This window comes from Pseudonaja textilis, chromosome Z (genome assembly GCF_049901715.1).
Source record: "Pseudonaja textilis isolate UNSWEBS1 chromosome Z, rPseTex1.2, whole genome shotgun sequence".
Lineage (NCBI taxonomy): Eukaryota > Metazoa > Chordata > Lepidosauria > Squamata > Elapidae > Pseudonaja > Pseudonaja textilis.
Genome location: NC_142008.1, coordinates 94,612,444 through 94,639,520, shown reverse-complemented (window position 1 = coordinate 94,639,520; position 27,077 = coordinate 94,612,444). Strand labels below are relative to the sequence as shown.

General features: G+C 39.8%; 1 protein-coding gene across 4 annotated transcripts in view; it reads left to right on the top strand.

Annotated features, from left to right (window-relative positions):
- PRR29 (proline rich 29) overlaps positions 1-27,077 on the top strand; it is a 614,550-nt gene that overhangs the window by 396,060 nt on the left and 191,413 nt on the right. For 2 of the 4 annotated variants that reach the window (XM_087918467.1, XM_026720527.2), the window contains exon 1: positions 5,904-6,958. The exons of the other annotated variants lie outside the window; for them this stretch is intronic. In XM_087918467.1, coding sequence (XP_087774593.1) covers positions 6,398-6,958 — 561 coding nt within the window. In that variant the 5' untranslated portion in view covers positions 5,904-6,397. Of the gene's footprint in view, positions 1-5,903; positions 6,959-27,077 lie in introns of those variants that run through there. 4 annotated transcript variants of the gene reach the window in all.

Genomic DNA, 27,077 nt, shown 5'->3' with positions numbered 1-27,077 from the left:
AGAGAAAATAAGCCAATTAATTTTTCATGCAAAATTCTCCAGTTTTCTTAGTTTGCACCCCATTGCCCCATCTATCCAAATCAGCAGTTTCTCTTCAATTAAACCACTCCCAATTAATTTTCCACACAGATCTAGCTTGAATTCCTTTTCAGTAAATTCAATTCCTTTTCAGTAAATTACCTTCCTCCATCATGCTTCCATCTCCTCTTTAGAGAAAACTGTAACAAACTTTGTATAATGATCAGAAAAATAAATAAATAAAAAACCTATTTTTAAATTGTGCATATGACATAGAAATATCAGCTGCTTATGAAGGGGTTCTTCTGGGAAATATTATAGATCAGCAACAGACAAGATAGTTGTTATCTCTCTGTGGATAGGAAAAGTCACATAGACTCTTTTATTTTATATTTTAATATAAAAATATATTATCTGCCTAATAATTTAATTACTAGCCCTATTCTATCTTATCTTACATGTATAACATTTATGCCTACATCTTACAGTATTCCTAAACAGTCTATTCTCTTTGTTGCATGAACTTACATCAAAGTATCTACTACCATTTAGCTGTCTTCAAATTCTATTGCTGTCAACTACTATTCTAAACTGCTGAAGCATTAAGTTGGCAGCTCCTCAGTCTGTGCTCGGGAGAGAAGGAAGGAGCCTCATTAGCTACTGGTTGTAACTTCTGAGCAGTGGTGATGCTGCTGGATTCTGCTGTTGGTTTGGTGAAGCCAAGCCTGATTTTCCTTTATCATCGGTTTTCAGCTGTTCTACTTAGCTGCAAATTCCTCCTTTCTGCTTTACCACATAGCACAAATTGCTCCCCAAACACACCTACACGCTAGTGGTCTCTGTGTTTTTCTTAAAATCCCAGGGGAGAAAACAAAGAGAAGGAAGAGCTCATTCTGGCCACTGCAACACTTTCCTTCCACACTATTCAGTAGCTGTTCTCTTGTGCTCACAATCATAAGACAGAGAAACAAAACGGACATTTTCTAAAAGCAAATAATATAATGCATTTTTCAGGAGGCAACCGGACTTTCCTATTTCTTGTAGGGTGTTCTCTGCAGTCTTTTAGCTATACAATTTGGGGAGAACACCATTAGAATGGTGTGGGAGTAGGAATGGATTTCCAGACAAGAAAATTGAAGACTACAGGAACCAAGAGCATTACACAGGTGACCCTGAGGACACAGATAAACGACCCTCTACAATAGAGGTGTCAAACTCGATTTCATTGAAGGCTGCATCAGGACTACGGTTGACCTTGGGGGGGGTTGGGGGGGAGTGGCCAACTGGGAAGATGTGGCCAACTGTGTGGGCGTGGACAGCTTGATGCCATTCACTAGGTGTGGCTGACTGGATGAGCATGGCTGACTGGGTGGGTGTGGGTAGCTTGATGCCACTCCCCAAACTGCAGACATATTTCCTCTTTGCGCTGGGTAGAACAGACCAAAGCCACGCTGGCCCAATGTTTCCTCTTCACATTGGGTAGACTGAGCTGAAGCCATGCTGGCCTGAGGTTTGCTCTTTGCATTGGGTAGGCTGGGCCAAAGTGACATGGGCCAGCCCCTTACATTTTCCAGGATGGCCTCACATTCGGCCCATAGGTCTTGTGTTTGACACCCCTGCTCTAAAAGGATGCAAACGACCAGCTGTCTGCAAGCAATATAAACCCTTCCATTGTCCACTATCCTGTAAGTGCTGAAGAAGCTTCTTGGATGAGAAGTGAAACATCTTCGAAAGAAAAAAACAAAGTCCAGTTGTCTCCTGAAAAAAATCACCTTTGGGACAACTATGACCTGGATGACCGAGATTTTCTACGGACAATAATAGATCTGCTTCTTGAATTTGCAGCAATCTAAACATCATTTGCAAGACCCATACATTTAGCCTCAAGCTACAAAGAAGCTGGGTACTTTTGACAGCAACCTGTTTTTTTAATTGAAGAGGAATTGAAATTCTTGTGCCATTAGTATTCTTCTATAACCTTGAATACATCTGTTTTTATTACAACAGTTATAATGTGCATCTCTAACAAATAAATGTTACAAATCTCTTCCTGGAATGCCCATTGTTCCCCATAACTTTGGGGGTGATGGATGTAGCCATACACCTAGTTCCATCCCAGCAAGTAGTTACAGATGTTTACAACCACAATTAGGAACAGAATTTCTATTGCTAAGCAAAGTAATTGTTAAGTGAGCCATGCCTATTCTATGACCTTTTTTGCCAGAGTTAGGTGAATCTCTGCAGTTGTTAAATGGACATACAGTGGTTATGCAAATATGGCTTCCCTCATTGATTTTGTTGGAAGTTGGCTGAGGTTGCGAATAGCCTAATTACCTAATTCTTGGACATTGCAACCATTGTAAATACCTGCCAGTTGCCAAGCGCTTGAATTTTGATCACATGACTATGGGGATGCTTGCAATGGTTTTAAGTGTAAGTTATTTTTTCCAATGCCACTCTAACTTTGAATAGTCATTAGACAAATGGTTATAAATTGAGGATATACTGCTACCATCAGTTCTTGGATGGGGAATCTAGATGAGACACAACAGGAAATTCTCCTTTCCTGGGTCTAAGAATTGAAATAAATATCTAGTGTTTTCTTTTAATTAAGCTCAATCTGTGTATTAATACAAACTCAATGTCAGAGTAACACAAAATAAAGTTTTACATTATTTTAGTAAAACCGATGAAGTAAAAGGGATTAATGTACCAAATGATATAAGACTTAGTTCCAAATATCAAAGCCAAGAGGCAGTCTATAAATAGGATGAACAAAACAACAGAAGGATGGAAAATATAAAGCTACCCAACTGAGCAAAAAAAGTATAAGATCTCTGATGCTTCTGTCTGCACTTTCCTTGCTGAGTTTACCTTGCTAATTATACTTCACCCATGGTTTTGGGGGAGCTGTGCCATAATACCAAGCCCAGCCAGGAGATTTGCTGTTATCATCTCTGCTTCTCTGAAGTCCTCTTAGCCTGAGGACAACAAAAATTTTTTGTTGTCCTCAGGCAACAATGCTGAATGCCACCTCTTCCTCTGAATCAGAGGTAGCATTCAGCAGGTTCTGACCAGTTCTGGAGAACCGATAGCAGATATTTTGAGTAGTTCGGAGAACCGGCAAAACCCCCCTCTGACTGGAGATTTTATTGTATCCTTCCCTTGCCATGCCCACTAAGCCATGCCCACTAAGCCACGCCCACCAAGCCACGCCCACAGAACCGGTAGTAAAAAAAATTTGAATCCCACCATTGCTTGGAATCCCATCTCCAGCCTCTTATGAAAAGAGGCCATAAGTTTAGAGTGACAGAACACTAAAGAGTATAGTCTACAGATCTCCACTGAAATTCAAAGCAGAAAAGGTACTGGGGAGGGAGGAAAGGAACAGCACTTAAGAGCACCTAATAGTGCTTGTTTAAAGGTGCTGCACTATTCCTGGTGACATAGAGAAGGTGTGAGCACTAGGAAAATGCATTCTTGAGTTATAAAAGTGAAGATGAATCACTGTAGAGTTGTATCTGTCACCACCTGTTTATTTAAAGGCATATTTTACTAGGACTTCTTGAATTCAGAAAATGATGTGCCATCTTGAAAGAGATGCTAGACCACATCCCCCTCCTCCCAAAAAACCTCAACTTTTGGATCTGCACAATCATGTATCATTGTCCATTATATATAGTCATCTATCACTCTTACAGAAAATCATCAATCCATACAGAAGGCAAAAGCCGTTTCTTGCAGATTGGGTTTTTTTTGCGGTAAAAAAGGGATAAAGCAGCAAGATTTCTTTATGTGAGCAGCATTTGCCCCAAAGGAAGACAAAATTAAGACAAATTCTAACCATAAAAGGAAGGTAAAGTCAAAATATTTGGCTCTTTCCATTAATTAATCCATTTTATTTGTAGCCTAAGGATCCAAATGTTAAAAAATATAACCTAAATGTTTAACAAGGAAAGTATTTAAGTAATACTACATAACACTTAAAATCTAGCTCGCTGATTTATTAAATGCCGTATTTTTTGAGTCATTTAAAAATTGCATTAACTAATATTTATTAAATATTTTACTTGTTAAACTGGTTTATCCAATGTTTATATTATAAATTGTAACTTGCTTTTGGGCCATTTGACAGTAATAAAATGGGTTAATTTTTTCATTACTATACTCTTAACAAATTTGACAACCTTCATATTCAAATGTAAATTATTTGGGAGATAGGGTAGAACTTATTTTCCTTTTTGATAAATGCGGTAATTTGCGGTTAGTTATAGAGGAATGCTGTTTTAAACTAAAAGGCTCTACAGGTAGTCCTCGACTTACAACAGTTCATTTAGTGACTATTCAAAGTTACAACGGCCCTGAAAAAAATGGCATGACCATTTTTTTTTTCACACTTATGAGAGTTGCAGCATCCCCATCATCACATGATCAAAATTCAGATGCTTAGCAACTGGCTCATATATATGACAGTTGGGAGTGTCCTGGGGTCATATGATCAGCTTTTGCGATCTTCTGACAAGCAGTCAACGGGGAATCCAGATTCACTTAACAACCATGTTGCTAATTTAACAAATGCTATGATTCACTTAACAACTGTGGCAAAAAAATGTGGCAAATCTTGCTTAACAAATGTTTCACTTAGCAACGTAAATTTTGAACTCCATTGTAATCTTAACTCAAGAACTACCTGCATATATGAGCTCTATTAATTTCTTTGGAAGTGGGGAGAGAAGAAATGAAATTGTAGACAAAAGAAAAATATACGGGCGGTTACCACAAAGATAAGGCTAAGAAAAAAAAAAAGCATGGGAACTGAATTAAAGATGCAGAATTCATCAGGAGCTAGATGGCTTTGGAAAGCCAACAAGCTTAGAATAAAGTAGCAATGACTGTATAAAGTTTGCCCCTAGCAACTAGTGAAGAAAGCACAATGCTTTTGAAAGTGAGCTTTCCATGATCAGGCTAACATACACCTCTATAAAAGTGATGGAAGCGTTTAATCCTTTTGAAAAAGCCATCAATTCCAGAGCTTTTATAGTAAGTGGACTGTATAATTTAATTAAATATTAAGGCAGAATTTGAAAAAGAAACCAGAATGTGACCTGTTGCTTACTTGGTTCCACATTTTACATTTACATTTCTCCTTTGTGTATTGTTGCTTTGTTAATCCCTCCAGAACATTTTGTCTTCTCCTCTCCCCTCCCTCCCTTCATTCTTAACCATGGTTCATCAATAAGTCTCAGCCTGTTTTTGAATAATGTTTATTCTATCAAAATATTCAGAAAGAAATTTATATAAAATGCAAAAAAAAAAACCCAAAACTGGCACACTTAGAAAGAGCACAGATGGCCTTACATCAGGAGGATTCTATACATTCAAATATTTGGAAATACATGATGAAAGAAACAAATTTGCTGTCTGTCGTGAATCCTTTAACCTTAAATCAGAGGATCGGACCTAGTGATTCCCGTTTCCCATGGGGAACATATATACACGAGTAGTATCTTCAAGCCGGTGCACAATTCCACTGCGTTCAGTTCCAAGCCCCAGTGACACACGTGCGAGAAAGAAACCTAAAGCCTTGGCAAGCTTTTTCCTCGTGCCCTCTCCACCCTTTAAAAATAACTTTTGAAAACGCCAGTCTCGGCTAAGGTGCACCATTCAGTTCAGAAGCTAAAGGATTTATGACGCATCTTTTTCCTTCGGCAAGATTGATGCTGGCCTCAGCTCATCGCAAGGCAATTATAATAATATCTGCGCTTTTTAACCGAGTTAATCTCACCTCTTACCTCCCCCCCAACGCACCGCCTGGTCATACACGCCCCTTCCCCCAGCCTCCTGGAGGAGGAGGAGCCGCAGCGCATCCTCGCTCTCCCCGCGGAAGAGGTTGCTCTTCGCGGGCCAAGTGTGGCGGTAGATCTGCTGCAAACAGGAGTGGGAGTCCCGTCGGCCCGGGGGAGGGGGAGGTTAGGTTGAGAGCCGCCCCCTTTCATTCCCATTTCCCCGTTGAGTCTTCCCTCCACTGTTAGCGAAGGGCGCTGAGGGATAGCCAGCGAAGCAACTGCGGAGCTCAGCGCCGCCTCCTTTCTTTTCCTCTCTTCTTCCACCCGCCTTTCCTCTTCCTTGCCTGCATCTGCGGAGATGAGCAGCGCTAGAGACCGACGCCTACCTCGGCAAAGCTGGTGGGAGAGGAGGCGCTCGGGTTCCGGGCTTCCCTGAGGTGCCACGAGGATTCCGCCCGCCGGCGTCCGTCCGAACCTGAGCGGAGCGGCCGTCCCCTCGGCCAAGCGCTCCTGCCCTCCCTCCTCTGGATGCTACCGCTGCTGCTGGTCCACGGCTGCCCCCCCTGCGAGGGCGCGGGAGGCGGGGAGGTCGCATGGCGGCAGCGCAACGGCGGCGGAGGGCTTCGAGGGGGCGGCCCAGACAGCGTCCGAGGGTGCCGGGCTTGCGAGTTGTACGCTGGCGCAGGGCAGCCCCGTGGCGGCGGGCACTGTGGATTCTGGCCCTGGGAACCTCGCTGGGTCTACTCCTGGCGTGGTCGTCTAATCGGCTTCTGCATTGGCTGGCTTTCCCGTCTCACACGACGGTGCGCACCGAGTGGAGCCGTCAGCTGGCCTTCCCTGCAGTCACGTTGTGTAACAATAATCCGCTCTGTTTCCTGCGCCTCTCCAAAGGCGACCTGTACTACGCGGGCAACTGGCTCGGCCTTCTTCTGCCCAACCGGACGGCGCGGCCGCTCCTTGCTGAGCTCCTGCGCGCCGAGCCGGAGCGCCTGCGTTGGTTCGCCAAGTTGGCCGACTTCCGGCTCTTCTTGCCACCGCGCCACTTCGGTGGCATCAGCGAAGAGTTCGTCGATCGCCTCGGCCACCGCCTCGACGACATGCTCCTCTCCTGCAAGTTCCGAGGCGAAATGTGCGGCCCACACAACTTCTCTACCGTGAGTAGAGGAAAGGAGGGATGAGCCGAATGGGGTGGCTCTGCGGGGGTGGCGCCGTGGGAAAACCTGCGGAGTGGCCCGTCAAGCCGAAATCCCGGTAGTTCTCGGTCGCCACCCGCGCGGAGCCCCAGTAGTAATGGAAGAGTGGCTGTACCGTTCCGCATGGACTTTGCATGAGCTTTCCGTGGACAGTTCCAGTGCATGTTGAATGTCTAAAAATCCTGTACCTGGAAGTGTTAATACTTTCTTATATCACTATATTACTATTACCTGTTTGAACAACTTGGGCAGGGATATCCCTTCATTTGATCTTTAAACAATGTCTGAGCTAGGTTGGGCTGAAAGAGTAGCCTAAAATGATCCAGCTAAGCTAGAATGAGCTTAAAAGAGGGGGGTCTCCCCAGTGCTGCTTTTGACCATTAATGGGACCAGCTTTCTTCTCAGTGTTGTTTTTAACTGAAACAAAGTAAACAGGCTTATATGTGCCTTCCATCAGTGGGAAATAAGGCTATACCTGTTGAATTTCTTCATGTTCTATAGTTAATATAAGTGGCTTCTGCAGAAAGAAGTTTGATGCTGAGCAATGTTGTATATGTATACTTGAATTCTTTCAATAAAGAATAAAAATATTCTTTCAAATATTTTTAAATAGCTGTGTGAAAAGCACTTTTATAAGATTTTTCACTTCTCTGGTTACAGATTCTGAAAAGTAATGTCTATTGAGTTATTTTTTTTCCTTTTCATGCTTCTGTTTAGAGATACAAATACAGCTTTTCACACAGTGAAATTGAATACAGTAGAAAGAAGAATCTAATCTAACCTTAACTATTTAAAAAAAATGTGGGGGGGAGGTAGGTATGTGAAGAGACTTTAGAGACAGACACGTGTCCTATTCTGGGCAGCTAGAAAAATTGTGGTGCTGATAAAATACCTGGCAGAGGAACAGGATTCGTGAAATGAATAGCATCTGTAAGCGTATTGAATATAACTTTTACTTTTCATGACCATTCAGACTCCCAAGGAAGAAAAGTAATATTTTCCCTCCTTTAATTTATTTGGAGCTGACTGAAGTCTGTAAAAAAAGCAAGAATGATTTCTGTTTCTATATGGGGAGTACTTGACATTTTATAAAGAAAATCATGACAAGGAAGCTGTGCAAATTTGCATTATGGCAAAAGAAAGGAACAAGAGATAGAAGATAACTTCTTTTCTCAGGACAGAGTAATGGCTGGTACACATGCTTTTCTTAACAAGATATAATGTAATATTTTCTGGATAATCACAATATTAGTGATTAAAGATCTGTATTTTTAAAAAATGTTATCGACAATGGATAGTGTCTCAGGAAGTGGCCTGATAACCTTTAACTTTAAAACAATTGTAATTTTGTATGTAATGTTAAAGAAGAGGGCATGTGAGTAATAAAGCCCAATATTAGTACATGTTTAAGCTGTTAATTTGAAAGATCCTGTGCTGTCTGCAGTAATATGAACAGAAGGTTCCAAGCCAGGGAGATCTACCAAAAATACTTTGCTATAGATAGTCCCTGAGTTAAAATTATAATAAGTCTACCCATCATGGTTGTAACTTGTGATAGTCATGAAATCTTGTGACTGATCCAGGTGTATGGCCTTTTTTGGTTGATTGTTAAAGCATGGTTTAGTCCTAATCATGGTTGTATCTAGCAAGGGGATTTGTTGTACTGATTTCATGGATGAAGATCACTAAGACTTCAGGATCACTGCTCTTTCATTTCAGAGGAAGCTATTATTAAGCCAGTCTTTGATTTGCTTATTACAAGTCCTTCTGCAATTACAAAATTTGTTAACGCTTTGTTTTGACAATCTGGTTGAACATGTGTTAAAATTAAATTGGTTGTTTTAATAATTCTATTTGAAATTCTTTTAAAAAGTTAAAAACTAATCCACATTAATGTAAATGGAAAAAAAGGAAGAAAGCAAAGAGTAAACAACGTGCAAGAAAAAAAAAAGAAAAAGTTTAAGCAAAATGGAAAAGAAAAATATTTAAAAAGGGGTTTCCAAAATATTTCTCTTCTCATCCAATCAGCTTCTTCAGAATTGAAGAAGCTTCTTAGATGAGAAGCAAAATATTTTTCAAGAAAATACCAAGAAAGTCCAATTGCTTTTGGGGAAAAAAATACATTCGGGACTTCAGTAGTACTCATAAATTTTTGAGTGGTTTCTTTTAGACTTTTAAATACTCAAGATTTGTAGAAGCAATAGAAAACTATTCAAACTGCATAAGAAGTAGCACTGTACAAGATATTTCCATTTCAGGCAAGTTTATATAAACTATTTCTAGACTTATTTCATTATAGTACATTTCTGGTCAATATTCAGACCATAAATAAGAGCAGTTTAAAGAACATCAGAAGACATAACATATAAAAATAAGTAATATGTAGATGTTTGACTTTGTGAATGGGACATTATGCTATTTTGATTTACTCCAATGCCAGTACTCAGAATCTGTTCAGTTCACACACATATACCACAGAATATATTCATTAAATATAATCCTGTGTAATACATGCAGATGCTGCCCCAGGTGTTCTCACCAATACAGAGCCATCATAAATGTTAAAGTTAGTGTGGCACTGCTTGTGCTACAGGAGAAATTGACCTCCCGGAAATGGAACCAGCTATCCTGGAAGGAGGAAGCAATGTAGGCACTCAACCAGGTGCCCGGGAATTGATGGAATACCTGCGGAGTTGCTGAGACCACTGCTAACAAAAATATTGACAGTACTTTGCCAAAGTATTGAAGTCTGGTCAGTGGCCAAAAGAGTGGAAATGGTCAATATTTATTCCAATATTTAAGAAAAGACTTCTAACCACCAAACTATAGCGTTGATACTGAACATGAGTAAAAATTTCTTGAAGATAATTCAGCAACATTAGAATCCAACCGCCAACAGAGAACTGCCTGACAAGCAAGATTATAGAAGATTACAGAAAGGAAGAGGAATGTGAGATCATGTTGCCAATCTACTTTGAATGAAGGAAAAAGCAAAGGGATACCAAGAAAACTTATACATGGACCACACAAAAGTCTTCAACTGTGTTGACCATGACAAACCTTGGAACTGCCTCAAAGAACTGGAAATATCACCACACTACATCCAGCACATTCAGTCATTGTACTCTAGTCAGGCAGCCACTGTGAGAATGATATATAGAGATACAAAATGGTTCAGAATTGGAAAAGGCACTTGGGAAGATTGCATCCTATCACACACTCTATTCAACATGTACACAGAGTTATGAGAAATTCACTTTTGGGAGAATCTACCATTGGGGTTAAAATTGGTGGTAGGAATATCAACAACCTCTGATATACAGGATATGCTTGCAGAAAGCAAGGAGGATCTAGAGTAGCTAATCCTGAGAATCAAAGATGATAGTAAAAAATTTGGGCTGTACCTTGGCATTAAGAAAACAAAAATAACAACAATTGCAGAGAACACATAGATCAGAGTACAAATCGACAACGAGACCATTGAAACAGTAAAAGGAATTCATCTTCCTGGGCTCTAACATCAACCGAAGTGGTGACTGCAGCTGTAAGATCAGAAGGTGGAAAGCACTTGGAAGAACTGTGATGTTATTCATGCAGGAATAACATTTTGAAGAGTAAAGACATCAGCCTCACAAACAAATGCAGATTACTTAATGCAATAATTTTTCCAATGGAAAAGGCTGATAGGGGAAAGGTGGACATCTTTGAACTACGGTGTTGGAGGTGACTATTATGCATCTTGTTGACTGAACCAAACATCTCACTTGAAGCCAGAATCACCAAACAGAGGCTGTCATACTTTGGTTATATTATGAGAGCCGATTCACTCACAAAGTCAATCATTCTGGGAGTGATCAGCAGAAAAAAGAGAAGGGGCTGCTCTAGCACCAGTTGGCTGAACTGAACTAAAGGATGGCACTTGGGATGACCCAGTGGCAGATCGGAAGGAGATGGTGTGAGACAGAGGGGCATGGAGAGTTCAGATCCACAGACTGGCAAAGGGTTGGACACGACTGAATGGCTGATGACAATGCTTGTGCTGCTCATTACTTTATAAGGACTTTATAACAGATTTTCTATTCTATAAAGTAGAAGCATCTGGTTATTGTGGCTGAAACTAATAGGGTATGTATGTATGACTGTATCTATCTACCTACCTACCTACCTACAAGTGATTTGCTTGCTTCCAAGAGCCCGAGAGAGAATGCCTCAGTTACCCTGCTGGCTTTATTCCGAAGGTGGTCCTAGAACTCAGTTTTCCAATTCTAGCCTGATGTCTCAACCCCTATACTAAACTGTCTCTAGTTTGTCCAATATTTTTGTTCAAAAGTCAAATGATAGTATATGTACCAAGAGATGCCTAGATTTAAAAACAATTTGATAATGCAGAAGCTTAAGACAACACATTTCTGGGACATAGCTAATCAGCTATGAACATGAAAAATGGGAATCATATAATCCATCCTTGAAATCCCTAATCCTTGGTTGGCTGTAGTGATTCTGTACTCGGTGTATAGAGGCTTTTCGTCTATACTTTTTTGGAGCTCCCCCTTTTTTCCTGTGAGATAAATTTTTTAAGTATTGAAAACAGGAAGACAGACCTACTCAGAATCTTGCAACCATGGATAAATCTTGAAGGAACTGATACCCAGTGACATTCTAAGTCACATACTACCTGACACATCCATTCAATTCACAGGGCTCAATGAGGCTGTGATCTTTGTGACTAAATCCAGATTGAGGAAAGTTTGAACAGGTAAACCTGTGCTCACAAGGTCAGCAAATAATGATGTAATTTCTTCTCACCTGCTTGTTAATTCTACACTATTTCCTTTCCAGTGGGTAGCTGTAATTCTCACTTTGGCAGTAACCCTTAACGCCTTAGGGTTGTGATATTGTAGCATCTTGACAGAAGCCAGACTGGCAAGGATATTAGTTTCTCCCCTGCCATCATCTGAAGTTCAGCTCCCTTTTCTTCCATTTGAAAAATATCTTTCAGCACAAAGAATACCTGTTATCAATGTTGCTCTTTTTGAGAACTAGAAGGACAGCATCCAAAAAGAGCCACAATTGATGGCTTTGTGGAACCTGGATTCCTTGTGAAATCTAACTATTTTCTTGAACTGACTGTGTTTGTAATATTCTGGCTGAATCTGGATAATATGGGTTGATAAGACAGAAAAAGGTTGGATGTCCTCTTTTTGCTTTAGTATTGTGGCCATAATCACCAGTGTTCTTTTTTTCTCAATGTTCCTTGAGCCAATGAGAATCGAACTGCCAAACTTCTGTCACTGGCAGTCAGCAGAAGTAGCCTGCAGTACTGCATTCTAACCACTGTACCACCATGGCTCTTCACCACTAATATTGAAGACTTTCTGGATTAGATTGCCTAAGGTGAGAAGTTGTGCTGATTTCTGTCAAAATCCTGAACTCACTTAATGAAAGTCTTGGAGCAGTTTGAAATATATCAACTGAGGTTATCCCATCTATAAAGGGGATATCTCAGTCACTTTTATAGGACCATTCTAAGGAAGAGTGATAAACATGTTGATTATGTTTTTATATAGTTATATCACTGTTCATGTTTGGTAATTGCATTAATGTTTCCATTTAGTTCCATTTCTAATTAACGTAGGATAGAATTATGCACAATATGGAATGGGAAGTTGAAAAACCAGGGATCTGGAATCAGGAAATGAAAGCCAGGCGTATAGAACAAAAACAGTCACAAGGAAGGTGAATTCTTAAGTAAGATAATCTTTCTCAAACAGAGGCTATCTAGATGTTTGGTTCTATCCGAATTTTTAGCACCCACTGGCAAAGTATCTTGGAGTTGGAGCCCAATTCTGTTCAAGAGTATCAATCTGAAAAGGCTTAAAACTGAACCTAACCACACAGGATGGTACAGGTTAGAAAATAAGGCCATCTATTCTTCATGAGGCTATTATCATAATATCTGAAATGCTATAGGTGATATTAATCTTTGAAGCAAAAATATGCAGGCAATTGAAGTGAAATTTTATTTGCCCTGCCTTTATCAACACACTTTTGCTTCAAGCAGTTCTCTTCCCTAACATGACAAGAAAAAGACAAGATTCAGCTTCCATCATGCGTGCATATTTTACTCAGAAATATACAGCCTGAATACCTTTGTTTTAGACATGAATGGAGTCTATGTACTTCCTGTCATATCTGGTTTGACCTTTAAGCTACTTTCAGTTTAATACAGTTTGATGCCTCTGTTCTTTAGCAGCTCTCTTTTTTCATTTTAACAATGAAAATAATCATTGGAAGATTATCATCAGAAAAAATAGGGCAAGGAAATGATGTTTCTTTTCTCTGTTACAGCCCCCTCCTCCATTTTTTTGTATATTAGCAAAAAGTTTGTACTCTTAAGAAGAACAATGGCTTCAGGTGCAGTTTTGTAAAAGAAACAAGAGGTAGAATTGGACAATTTTTCTTCTGATTCTACGTAATGTGGTCCTTAGATATTATCTAGCAATGATCAAGAACCTGTAAGAGTAAATCTCATTCAGCGGATAGTTCATTTCTTCACGATCAAATTTCAGTCCAATTCTTAAAAATTGTGCCAGTCCAATGGCACAAAATTTGCAGTAATGTTTCTGATATGACCACTATTCTGCCTCTGGCGGAAAAAAAAACAAGATAAGGGGTCGGAGAGCTAAAGTTAAACTTCTGGTTAGTGCAAGCCTCAAATATTCTTTCTATATCTAATTACAAGTACAAGAAGAGAAAAAACACACCTCTCTTTCCAACAACTGGATGATGATATGCAATAACTTCCAGTGTTTGTAAAATTGCAGTGGGATTCCTAGTTTACATGGGGAAGAGGTGTTTTTTGTTCTGAATTTTTATGACAAACAGCCATAGCTGGAGCTGTGGATCTTAATCCCCACCCCACTCCATTTTGTATTGAATCGATCTGACTTCTCTCAGAATGTTAATAGCTTTTCCTTTCTCTTTTGTGGAATTTCATTTCATTGGATGTTCAATTTAGAGAGATTATTTTGAAATTTACTCTTGCTGTCATACCTGATTGTTGCTTCCTTATTATTGCCGAACAAGGGAAGGCTGGTTTCAGATTGCTCTCTTGAGAAATCTAAACTGGTAGCTCTGTCTTTTTTCTTTTTCTTCCTTAAATGAATGAGTCCAGACTTTCAGTGAGGAATATGAAACTGAAAAGCAGCCTTTCCTCTAGTCTGACTGCAGCATAGGGTTTCCAGCCCTTCCCCATCTTTCTGAGTTGTGAAGAAGGAACAGGAGAGAGATCTTACACACACACACACACACACACACACACACACACACACACAGTCTCTCTGTCTTTGTCTCTCTCTCTCTCTGTGTGTCTTTGTCTCTCTCTGTCTTTGTCTCTCTCTACACACACACACACACACACACACACACACAGCTACCAGCTGCAATTTCTGGATTCTTCCAGCTCTATTGTGCCTTCATCTTATAGTTGCTCTTGTTTCATCTGATCTCACTAATAAATGAAAAAATGACAGCAGAGAAAAACTAACCTCTGTCATTTCTTCTTATGTGTCTTGGATATGGTGCAGATGAAGCCTAAAGGAAGAGGTGAGTTAGTGCAATAGCAACAACAGGGATGGATGGTACAAGTCTTAATATTTTGTGGAGGGTATAAATACATACTCAATGAATGGGCTAATGAAAGAACCTTTGCTCAAGCCCCTAGACACCCAGATTTTATACACATGCATGCACACACGCGCACACACAAGCATATATTGTATGCTAATTGCATATTAGGCTTCCTTTGCAGCATCTATACCGTACTCAACATTATTGGCATGAACTAAGTGGAAAATGTGTTTGGTTTCAAACTTGAAACAAATATTATTCTGGAAGCTTTATTGAACGATTTCAGTAGATCTTTTGTAAATCTGTAAAAACAAAAACATTTAGGGCTCAACTGAAACAAAATCCATAGTGATTCTGGAGTGATATTATGGGAAAGTAGAGCAAGTCTGCTGTACACTAACTCCTGTCTAGTCCCTTCTTCATAAAGAATGCATGCTACCTACCTACACTCATTGAATTTTCCTGTGTCTTCCATTCCCAGCTTTTTAAAAACTGCTGCTAGCAGTGATATTCCAGTCAATTCTTAAAAATTGTGCCAGTCCAATGGCACAAAATTTGCAGTAATGTCTCTGATATGACCACTATTCTGCCTTTGTTTCTGTTTCTTATTGAGATGGACTCGGCAGTATGGGGAGGTTCCCAGCATGCCATACTACAGATTCATTCATCTCAGACCTCCCAGTGCTTCCCCTCCTGCCTCCAGCTACTATTACCAATCTCTCAAGTGCAGCATATCCCATCTCCCCACATGTTCTCAGGTTCCTATCACCTTTCTCCCTCCGTGCCTCAGCTGTTGTTGCCATCACTATAATATAAACACACACCATCACCAAGCTCAGCTTGTCTGTTTTTCCCACAGTTAACCCCCACTGGCTGACCAAACACATTTTGGTTACACTAAGAACTGAACAGCCCTGTGTCAATCTGAATACAAATCACAACATCCAAGCCACGGATGTTTCTGACTGGGCATGCCAAATCAGCTGTGCTTTAGATGCATAGAACAATTTGTGTATAGAAGTAGAATATCATGCATACCACATTGGAGACAGTGCTGGAACTACACTATTGTTCCTGGTTTAACTTATTTGTTAAAGGTTTACTAGATTCAATGGTGGGATTCAACTGGTTTGCACCACTTCGTGTGAACCAGTTGTTAAATTGCTGGCTGGCTCCGCCATGCCCCTCATTATCTCGCCCCGCCCACCTTGACCGATACCTACAGTCACACCTGTGGCATAGCTGCTGCTGCTGTCTGGTTCCCTTGCTTGCCTCAGCCATGGCCCTGCAGCCCAGCTGATTTCTGCCTGGTGAATCTTCCTCCCTTAGCTACTTTCCACACAGCCCAGCCTGCTTGCCTGTACCTGATCTCTGCATGGGTGAATGGACATATGGCTGACACTTGGCTTCCAGCGCCAGAGAGAAAGCGAAAGGGAAGTGGCCGGGCTGCCACTGCCTTTCATTGGGGAACATGGAGTGAGATGAAGCATTTCTTGCCACCTCTTCTCCACACCCTCGTCAGGCATGTCAGGGCTTCCAGCCCTTCACTTTTGCTGTAATTTGGGAGTGTGGCGGGTAGGGAAAGGTGGGTCAGGGGAGGAAGGTTATTCCAGACTCCTGGGCCTATTGGCTTCTTCCCGGAAGCTCTTGCTCTGCCTTTTGGTGTCAGCGGTCAAAGATGAGGTTTTTGTGGGCAGAAGAGTTTGCCAGCACTGGCCAGATGCCCGCACTTCCCCTGAACATTTTTTTCACCTACCTGATTTCCAGATCAGTCGCATTTCTCCATCATGTTTCTCGCCATCATGTGCAGGGAACAGAACTTTGTGGGACTAAAAATAAAGTGCAATCAATCAATTTCAACCTCTCACGAAAGAAAAAAAATCTTGCAAAGTTGGAATCAATTGAATTTTTTTTAGTCCCGCCAACTTTTGTTTTCCTGCACGTGATAGCAAAAAACGCGACGGAGCTGGAAATCAGATAGGCAAAGCAATGCTTGGGGGAAGTGAGGGCATCTGGCTGGTGGTGGGTGGGGCAAGCAGCAGAATTGTGGTGGGAAAAAAAATGAAGCCTCCTGTTATAGCCAGGATCACCTGCACTAAACAAGCAGCAGCCGCGGTGGCTCCTCCTGCCGGGAAGCGTGCCCAGTTGTGCATGGACTTTCCTCAAATGGAATGTCTGTGCACATGGAGCGCTTGGAGAGGGAGTAAGAGAGCTCTACGACCTCTGTGTGCTGTGTGTGTGTGAGAGAGGGGGGGCAGTGATATGTATTTCAGCCAAGGCACCCAAACTTCTGGCAGTGATGGAGGTGGATTCTGAGCAGCATGATTCCCCCCCTCCCCAGACAGTTAGCTCCACCTGACCCTGACCCTGAGTCTAGCCATTCTTGCCCCCCACATACAACTGGCAGCAGGCTCTGCAGGACAACAGGATCTCTCATTTTTTTGCACGGCATGGCATATGCTTGCTACCTCTGTCTGCTTGCAAGAAGGGATCTCTGCTTCTCTCGGGATGCGGGTGCAGACACAATGCATTGCTTGTTAGGGCTGAGCAGGGAAGCCACTGTCATGCCATTCTCCCTCCCTGAGCATAGAGTTGAGGCCATGCGCTTCCTCACCTGACTGGCCACCAGTAAAGAGCTGCACGGATGACAACAGCTCAATGCCCCGCAGAGCATTGCCCATCTGCCGAAGGGGATGGAGCAGCCAGCAGTGGCAGGGTCCGCAGGAATCATTCTTGCCCTGGTGCAAGAACTCCAGAAGGCTGAGCACTGCAGAGCCAGGCCCTCCACACCGGCATCCAGTTCACCAGAATTCACTGCGTTGGGGCAGGAATGATTCCTGCAGGCTCTGCCGCTGCTTCAGCAGGTAGAATGATCCTGAGGAGAATGATACTGTGGTTTTTATCCAGGCGGCTCGCTCTGGAGTGGTGGCTTGAATGGCCCAACTAAAATTGTGCTTACCATGAATCACCAGTGTTGGCCTTGATGACTTCTGTGAAAGGCTTTTTGATACCCTTCCACAGCTCCTTTTCGATCTCGCCTGCTTCCAGGACAATGCCCCCCACCACCACCACATACTCCACTGCCTTGACCTGCCGGTTCATAGATTCCAATGTGAGAATCTTCTCATTTGGTGTCTTCTCTTTCAGCTGCAGCACTGAGGCCGCTCAGACTGCAGCTCTACTCCAACCATCTAGCCTAAGCCCAAGCTGGGCTGGCCACTCCATCCCCACTGGCAGCTAGGCAATGCTGCCTGCGGCATTGAGCGACTGTTGGCCACGTGGCTCTTTGCCAGTAGCCAGTCAGGTGAGGAAGCACATGGCCTCAACGCTACGCTTGGGGAAGTGAGGGGGCGTGGTGTTACAGCAGCTTCCCTGCTCAGTCCTGAGAAGCGATGCATTGTGTCTGCACCCGCATCCCGAGAGAAGCAGAGAAGATCGCCGCTTGCAAACAGACAAGCAGGTTGTTAAATTATTTGAATCCCACCACTGACTAGATTTATATCTTTCCTTGATTTTGGGCAACTCAGAGCAGCATATATACTGTAATGCTTTCCCTGTTTCCCCCATAACAACAATCCTATATGGTGGGTTGGAATAAAAAATCATGATTTGCAGAAAATCATCTAGTCTGTTTCTGTCCCTGAAGGAAAACTAAAACTTAAGCAGCCCCACTTTCGAATCCAGTGCCTTAGCTTAGAGCCCCAGACAGGTTCTCTACTCTTTCTACTTGATAATTATCATGTAATATGTAATAAAGTTAGATCTTTATCTTTCCCAGAATTGAATTTTCTATTTACTTTCCATTTTTTGTCAGATAAACCGAACTGTCAAGAGTTTGTTCAATTGTAGTGGTAGCAAATTATATGTAATAGATTGATAAATAAACAGACCAAGTTTATAGTTAGGTGGGTTAGGTTGAGAGAGAATGACTAAAGTAATCTTGCTGGCTTTCCTTGCTAAGATGGGATCATGAGTTGATTTCCCTACTTTCTAGCCTTGCTCTCATATCATCACTTCACTCTTTTATGGCATGTGAGAGATCAGCCTCCATGTACATAAATATGCGTGAATCTAACTGAGATCTCATTTATTTTGTTTTTGTATTAAAGTAATTTCCATTATAGATGAATATGTGTGAATGTGAATGATTTGTGACCGGTCAATTAACAAATAATTATTAAGTAATTGTGACACAAATCTTGCATTGATGAGCTAGTTAACATATGGGATGATTAACGTGTTTAATCAGTGAAAAATATTGTTTAATCACCTAATGACCGATTTCAGCTGTTTCCAATTAAATTAAAAAGAATATCCATTCCTCAAAAACTGCTACTTCCAGAGTCCTAGAAAGTGACATGTTGCCCCCACTACTTTTGAGAATCTGTTCTTTTACATAGAAATTGGTCATTTTAACCAATGTTGTATAGAGGAAAGGAATGACGATGATGATGATGATGATGATGATGATGATGATGGAGGAAATTGAAGGTACTCAACAGGAAATTATGCATCTGCAAGTCATTTGCAGTAAATATGAAAATCTGAGAAAATTCCAGTGAAAATAGTGAAAATCTGTCTTAATACTTCAAATATACAACCCAAACCCATCTGTTGCACCATTCCAATCTTCTGACCATTTGTCTCTGTTCTTCAACTCTTACATTTTCTAGGCTGCTAGAATCCTTACCAAGACTGCTTTTGTTTAGGGTTCACATGAATCACTCCTTCACATGAACCACTCCTTCATTTTCTTCTTAGACTGTCTCCCCTTCCCTACACAATTTCTTCGTTAATTGCTTTCTTAAACTGAAGCTTTTTGGTCCCTTTAATTTGCATGTTCCTTGCTTTCATCAGTTCATTTAACCTCTGCTTGAACAGTTAGGTCATTGGCAGCCTAGCATCTTCTGCCTTGCCAAGTCCTTCTGTAATATCAGTACAGCTCAACTGGTCATGACAAAAGGCTCCGTTGTCAATAGCGCACAATTATTATATTCATCAAAATATAATTTATATTAAAAACTATTTTCACTGTATTAATGCTCTGTTAGCTGTGTTCATTTATTCTTTTGGAAAGAGAGATGGAAAGTTATGCCACATACTGCCTGTGATAACTCTTTAAATTGCATTTGTTTCCTTTCAGTCATTCTTCTGATGACTTACATTTTGACTCCTTCATCATCCTGGTTGTTATGGCTTTTATTAGCCTCGAAGTGTAGAATCAAAAATCTTCTACTATTGATTTTCATCTTTTCATTGCAAGTTTTATCCATATGTTTGTTTGGCGCTTCCTGTTTAAAAAATAATCTGGTTTTCCACATTTATTGACAATGTCTCTCAGCCCTGACACCAGCAGAACTGTATTAACATTCACCTGCTTCAATTCTTGTCTTAGCCAGGGACTGTAATGACAGTCGGAGATGTGGATGGTGGGGGGAGATACTTCCCAAGAATGATCCGGGAACAGTTCTATTATTCAGTGATTTCTTTCCAACTCAGTGATTTTTGCTTTTCAATAACCTTTCAGTGCTCTGAAGATGGGAGGTGAGATAGAAAATGTTTTTTCCTTCATTCATACAGAGTTGTGAAGATTCCAAAAATATGAGATTCTTAAAAAATGATTGAAAATTGCAAGAGAAAAAAATATGGTAAGACTTGACAACACAATGTTAGAAAAGATTTCAGAAGGATTGTTATAGCCTTTTTCTTTTCTGTTGAAGCATAAGTGTTAATTTAAAATAGCAATTATTAAGAGTCCTTAACATTGCACTGCTAAGAATAAATATCCAGAAATAAGTTCCATAACCAATAGAAGAAAATATATGTAGCTCAAGATTGTTAAGTTCCTGGTATTCACTAACTTGGTTGTTTTCTTGCAAATCTTTCATTACAAGGCTATGTGTTAAGTCCTCTTCATTAAATTTGCATGTAATATGAAACAAATATATTTAATATGCAGGCCTTAAACTATTAAAAACTAAGAAAATAAAAATTATTTCTAATAAAGGAGAATATTTGTAGCTTGCAGTGGGGGATGGGGGCTTGGAACACTTTGAGTCTGACAGTTTTCTTGCCGACATTTCACCACCCAAACTGGATAACATTATCAGTGCTAGTAGGAAGTGGGGTTTCTCTCAATTTGTATTGAGAGAATTTCTCTCAATTTATATATCTGAGAGTGGTCTTGGAGGTTCTTTGATTGGAGTGTTTACTATTAGCTTGTTGATAATTCCTTGATTAGCATATTATTTACTTCTTGATTCTGGGTTGCAAAGGACTAAGGTAGCAAAGGACCTTGTCCTCATCTTCAATTCTGTTGATTGCTGATGAGGACGTATTTTGGTCTTTTTTTCCCCTTTTTGGTTTGTTGATGGTCTCTTGCACAGTATGTAAATATTATTTATATATCTATTTGTCTATTGATGGCTAATTTGTTAAGAGCGCTGGGCGTCTAGAAATTCTGTAGCACATTTGGATTTGGCTTGGTCTAGGATGATCACAGTTTCTCAGTTGAAATTATGGTTAAGTCTGTCCATATTTTGTGAAATTAAGGAATTCTCATCATGTCTTCTGGCTGCTGTTCATGGATGAGTTCTGTTAGTCTTCCACCTGTTTGTCCTATGTAGTGGCTGTTTGCATTGTACATTGTAGATGACTTCTGTTTTTTCTTCTGGAGCTGCTGGATCTTTTGGTTTACTTAGGATATTTTGGAAGGCTTTAGTTGGTTTATGTGCTATGGGGATGCCATGCAGAGGTGCTATTCAGCAGGTTCTGACCAGTTCTGGAGAACCGGTAGCAGAAATTTTGAGTAGTTCGGAGAACTGGAAAATACCACCTCTGACTGGAGATTTTACAATATCCTTCCCCTGCCACAACCACCAAGCCACGTCCACAGAACCGGTAGTAAAAAAAAATTGAATCCCACCACTGATGCCATGTGGTAGTAATTTGTTTCTCCTAGCATGTAAAAAGCACTGAATTCAGCCTTCAGCTTTGTGGGGTGCGGTCATATATCAACTATCTTTCCATTTTCCAGTTATGAACAAGATAGACACTAGATAGAGACTAGGTAATAAAAAAGACAGTAAAAAAAAATCCACTGTTCTTCCTTAGTTTTCTTTGCAAAGTAATTTTGTTGACAAGTTCTTAGTGTGTGGTTTGGCAGCAACAGAGAGGGGTGGTGGGGTGTCTGGGATCTTCCTGCAGGGAATATGAAAATGGGAAGCCCACAGGCTATGCTGCTGCCGCAGTGTGCTCTGCCCATCCACTCACTCATTTGCCTGCCCAGCTCCCCTTGCTTGCTCACTCACCTGCCTGCCCTAGTCTCCATCCAGATACCTGCAGTGAGTTGTTCCCACAGTGAATCGCCTATGTTGAGTTGTCCTACAATGACATGGCAGCAGTGAGTAGACAGAGGTAACTTGTCAGTGGCGAGGGACTGCCCCCAGCTGGCCACACAGAATTGCCCTAGACCCCCATTCCTTTTACCAGCTTAGATTTATTTGTTCTTTCTCTGTGTTTCAGCTCATTTTTCATTACTAGCATTTGATTTCTTGGTTTCTCAAAGGTTACTATTTAAAATTCGACTGCTATTCAAGATAATCTTACAAGATGTCTAATTCCTGTCGATTTAGTTGTTAACTGTTAAAATACTTTTGTCACTGATTTAATTTAGACAGAGTTTTTTCTTTGATGGACAACTTAAAAGAAGTTTATTGGGAACAAGCTGCTCAACTGGAACAGTATGCTAAGGGCTCTTAAAAGCAGATGCTACGTGTCTATGTTGCTTTCCTTGCAAGTATTCACTGTCTCCCAATCCAGATTATCAGGCAGCAACTTCGATAGGAGAGAATGGGGAGAGAAGGAAAGGATGCTAGAGGAAAAAGGACAAAGTAAGAGTGTAAAAGAAGATGAGTAGGCAGAACATGTTGTGGGGTGAGGCTCTGAAGGCATGTAGCTCAAAGTCATCTTTGTCTTTGCAGTACCAAACACCAGGCCATGCTAAATCTTTTATGGAGAATGGAAACTTGGGATGTTGTTACTGCTTAATTCTGTCTGAGATTCTAGTGCAAATTAGGCATTAAACAGTTTAGGATTGAAGTTCCTATATCTGTTTTCCCTATCTATTTTTTTTTTCTGGTTAAGACAGTGTAGTCCTGATGGAGCAGCAGACAAATTGACACCCTACAGAAGCAGAAAGAAGTAGAAATCTGTTTCCTAGATTTAAGATTGCAAATATTTTCTTGAAAGTTTATGATACAAATGAAATCTCAGGAGCTTTCAGACAAACTCTACAATATTGCTATTGGTGAGAGGCTTCAGTACTCCGTATACTGTTCCTTGCCACTCCCCATAATTAGGAGAAGCAGAATGAATGAGAACACATACATTTGATTAACATATATGATTGATGCAGTTTGCAGAAATATGTGTTTGATGTCATGGAATTTCCTGAATTTTAGAATACAAACAATTCTATGCTGAAAGGTTGTTGGATGGACAGGATAATATCTGGAATACTCTAATTCCACTTCTGGATTATTTTCTTGCAGCCAATTCTTTTTTTTTTTTTTTGCCTGTATATGGTCTGCATACATTCTTTTATTTTATTCTAAGTGGAAAGCTTATTATTGTTGCACACTGCACTCCTGATTCAGTTATCCCAATTAAAGGACTAAGCAAAGAAAGTATATTATTTGATCTAAGATAACATGAGGAAGGAAATAATCACTGCAATCGAATGCTTTATAACATTAGAAGAGAGCTTTAGATTGTGGAAGAGTGAGTGAGGTGGAATGTTGGGAAGAGTCTGCAGTGTTTTCTCATTATTTGGCTGTGAAGCAAAGCATGGCAAGAGGTGTGATTAATGGGATACCTTGGAATCTCCAAAGTTAATTACAAGTGAAGTGTGTGTGTGTTATTTTCTAATGCTATCACCATTTGCTTCCCAAATAAAGAGCCTATTGTAGAATAATCAGATGGAAATTTCTGTGTTAATTTGCTGCATGGTGAAGTATTTGTCAATAGCTGTGCTTCTTCCACTTTCCCCCAGGTTGTCAAAAGAAGTGGTTCTGCTTTTTCTTAGATACAAAGACGAACACTTCTACTTTTTGTTTTCTCTTTACTAAACTTTGGTCCTGGCTTTGATTTAAATCCAGCAGCCAGCCACAGGGATGCTGGGTTAGAAAACACACACTTCAGGTATTTCCCTAAAAAAAAATCAAAAGGTTGGAAACGTTTGCATGAAGTTTTAACTACAGATTATTACATCATCAAAGCCAGTGTTGCCTCTAATATTAATTATGGTTGGGTTGAAAGGAGCCAATTTCAAGTCAGAATTTACAAAGTTAGGTTTTTCAATAAAACCCTAAACATTAATCACAATTTATGGTTTGGATGAAATGCTTAATCGAAAGTGGAAGTTAATACCTCTGGTCTTATTATACTGGGCGTCTGCCAACGAAGAGGAGTCTGCTCTTGTCAGACCCCTCAATCATGGAAAGTGAGCATTGTTACTTTGTTTTTCATATCAAATGCATGTTAAAATCGCTGTTTAGCTGAAATCTGTCTAATTTTCAAAACGCACTCAAAAGTGTTTTAGAATATGTGCTAAAAGGTATTTTTACATGTTTTTGAGTTTGAAATATATATATATGTTCTGTCTCACCTGTAGCCACAAGGTGAGAGTCCAAATGTCCCAAAAGAATAAACACGAACAGACAATATCAGGAACAACAGAGTTACCTTCCTCTGTAGTCGTTGTTGGCAGCTTTCCCAGAAGCTGTCTACAAACCCAGATAACGAGCCACACGATAAATCAGAGCCGAAAGGCAAACAGAAGGCTTCTTCCAAACTTGAAGGGGCGTGTCAGTCTTTTTAATTAGTCTCTAATTTGATGTTTCCTTTAATTTGTGGTTGACGTCTCAGCCTATGTCTAGTCCTTGCATCAACCCAACATTCGTCAGTTTGATCATCACTCAAAGACTCTGGCACGTTCTGTGGATCAGCTGCTGACACCTGAGGCATAATTGATGTGGAAGGTTCTGGAGAGGATGATGATTCCAACACTTCCTCAACCTCCTGGCTCACGTCTGCATCTCCCATTAAAGCAGGCTCAAATTCCAATGCCAAACCCTCCTCATCACTCGAACCTATGTCTTCTGACACATCAGACTCAAAACTCACAGCAGGCTCAAGCCTCCTAGTCACAGCATATATACATACATACATACATACATACATACATATATACATATATATATATATATATATATATATATATATATATATATATATATATATATATATATATATATATATATATATATATATATATATATATATATATATATATATATATATATACATATATATATATATATATATATATATATGTTTGTTTTCTGAGGTTCTCGCGGGTATTTGTATGTGGATCTTTGGTTGTTCGGGTTTTCTCGCGTAGATTCAAAGTGTCTGGCAGCGTTTCGATGAAGTCTCATTCATCATCATCAGGCCTCTGACTTTGGCTCTTGCTTTTCAGAGTGATTTTTCACTCTGAAAAGCAAGAGCCAAAGTCAGAGGCTGATGATGATGAATGAGACTTCATCAAACGCGTTCTAGACACTTTGAATCTTACGTGAGAAAACCCAACAACTAAAGATCCATATATATATATATATATACATACATACATATATATACATATATACATATATATATACATATATATATACATATATACATAAAACAAATATATATATATATATATATATATATATATATATATATATATATATATATATATATATATATATATATTGGAGCTATTTACATTTTTATAAAGCATACATCATGAAAAGATATTTTTAAAAGTATATAGCAGGAGAACTTGTGGGAAAAACTGGGGAAGCTTAATAAATGCATTTGATAATCTTGCAAAAAAAAAAATCAAATTTCTGGTAGATTTTTAGAAAAAAAAATTTAAATGCTTTTCTGAATGTGTTGATGGATGAGAGCCTGTGACATATTATATTGTTCTTTTGACTTTCTGACCCCCAGATTATAATTTAATCTCAGTAATAGATGTTTGCCTCATACAAGGTTATTTATGTGAAATACTTTTTTCTATCTGTAAATTTATGTAATACATTTGATGCTTTTTTAAAAAAAGAAAATTTATTCCCTTCTCTCCCTCCTTCCCATGCCATAGAGGATGTAGGATTAAGAGAATAAAAAATCTTAATGAACAAATTATTATTTTATTATTATGTTTTGCACAGTCAGTCAGGTATTTAGATTGTATTTGGCATTTTTATCCACCTATTGAAGCAAAGGTTGTTTGCTAGGGTTAAAAGTATCTTGGCAGGATGTAATCTGTTTCAAGTAAAGCTGTCCTTTGCAATTGACTGATAGTGATGTAGTCAATGCCTCTTCTGCAAAGATGTTGAAGAAACAGATTACTTAGTTAGCTGCTGCATAGTCTGACTACAAATAATGGCATAACAAGTAGCAACAAATGTACATTGGAATACCTGCACTAAATACCATTTGTCTACAAGCAAGAACTGATGAAATAGTCAAAGTAATGAAGAAATTAAAGTGATCTGACCTGGGATTGCCACAAAACAATTGTTGATAAGAAAGACAAAAACATCTAGATAGTAGATATAGCAATTCTGGAGACAGCAGAAGAGAAGAGAAATAACTGAAGAAAATAACAAAATACAAGGACTTACAAATAGAAGTAGAATGACTGTGACAAAATAAAGCAAAGAAAATACCATAGTAAAAGGCATCTTGAATGCAATCCCTAAACAATTGAATCATCACTTGAATGCTCCATTGGCATTGACAAAAACAGCATCAGTTAATTGCCAAAGGCAGGTTTACTTAGAATAGCTTACATTCTAAGAGCCATAGTGGCATAGTGTTTAGAATGCAGTACTGCAAGCTACTTCTTCTGACTGCCAGCTGTAAGCAATTTGGCAGTTCAACCCTCACCAGCTCAAGGTTGACTCAGCCTTCCATCCTTCTGAGATCGGTAAAATGAAGACCCAAATTGTTGGGGGCAATATGCTGTAAATCGCTTAGAGAGGGCTATAACACACTGTGAAGTGGTATATAAGTCTAAGTGCTATTGCTATATACTGCAGCAATAGCTTTAACAGTATCAAAAAACATCTGCCTATCCCAGTTCCTTGGGAAGGATTGGATAGGTGGATAAAAATGCCCAATTCATTCTAAATATCTGGCTGACTGCGTAACGAATCGTAAGTAATACTACTAGTAATATTTATGTATGTCATCATTAGGTTTCAGACTTACCATTTCAGTAGCTTTATTTAGGTTCAGAAATAGATTGAACTAATGATTTGCAGCCCTGAAGCATGATTGGTATGATTAGGGATTTTAAGCAGCTGCTTGCAGGATGTAATAACTCATAATATTTGTG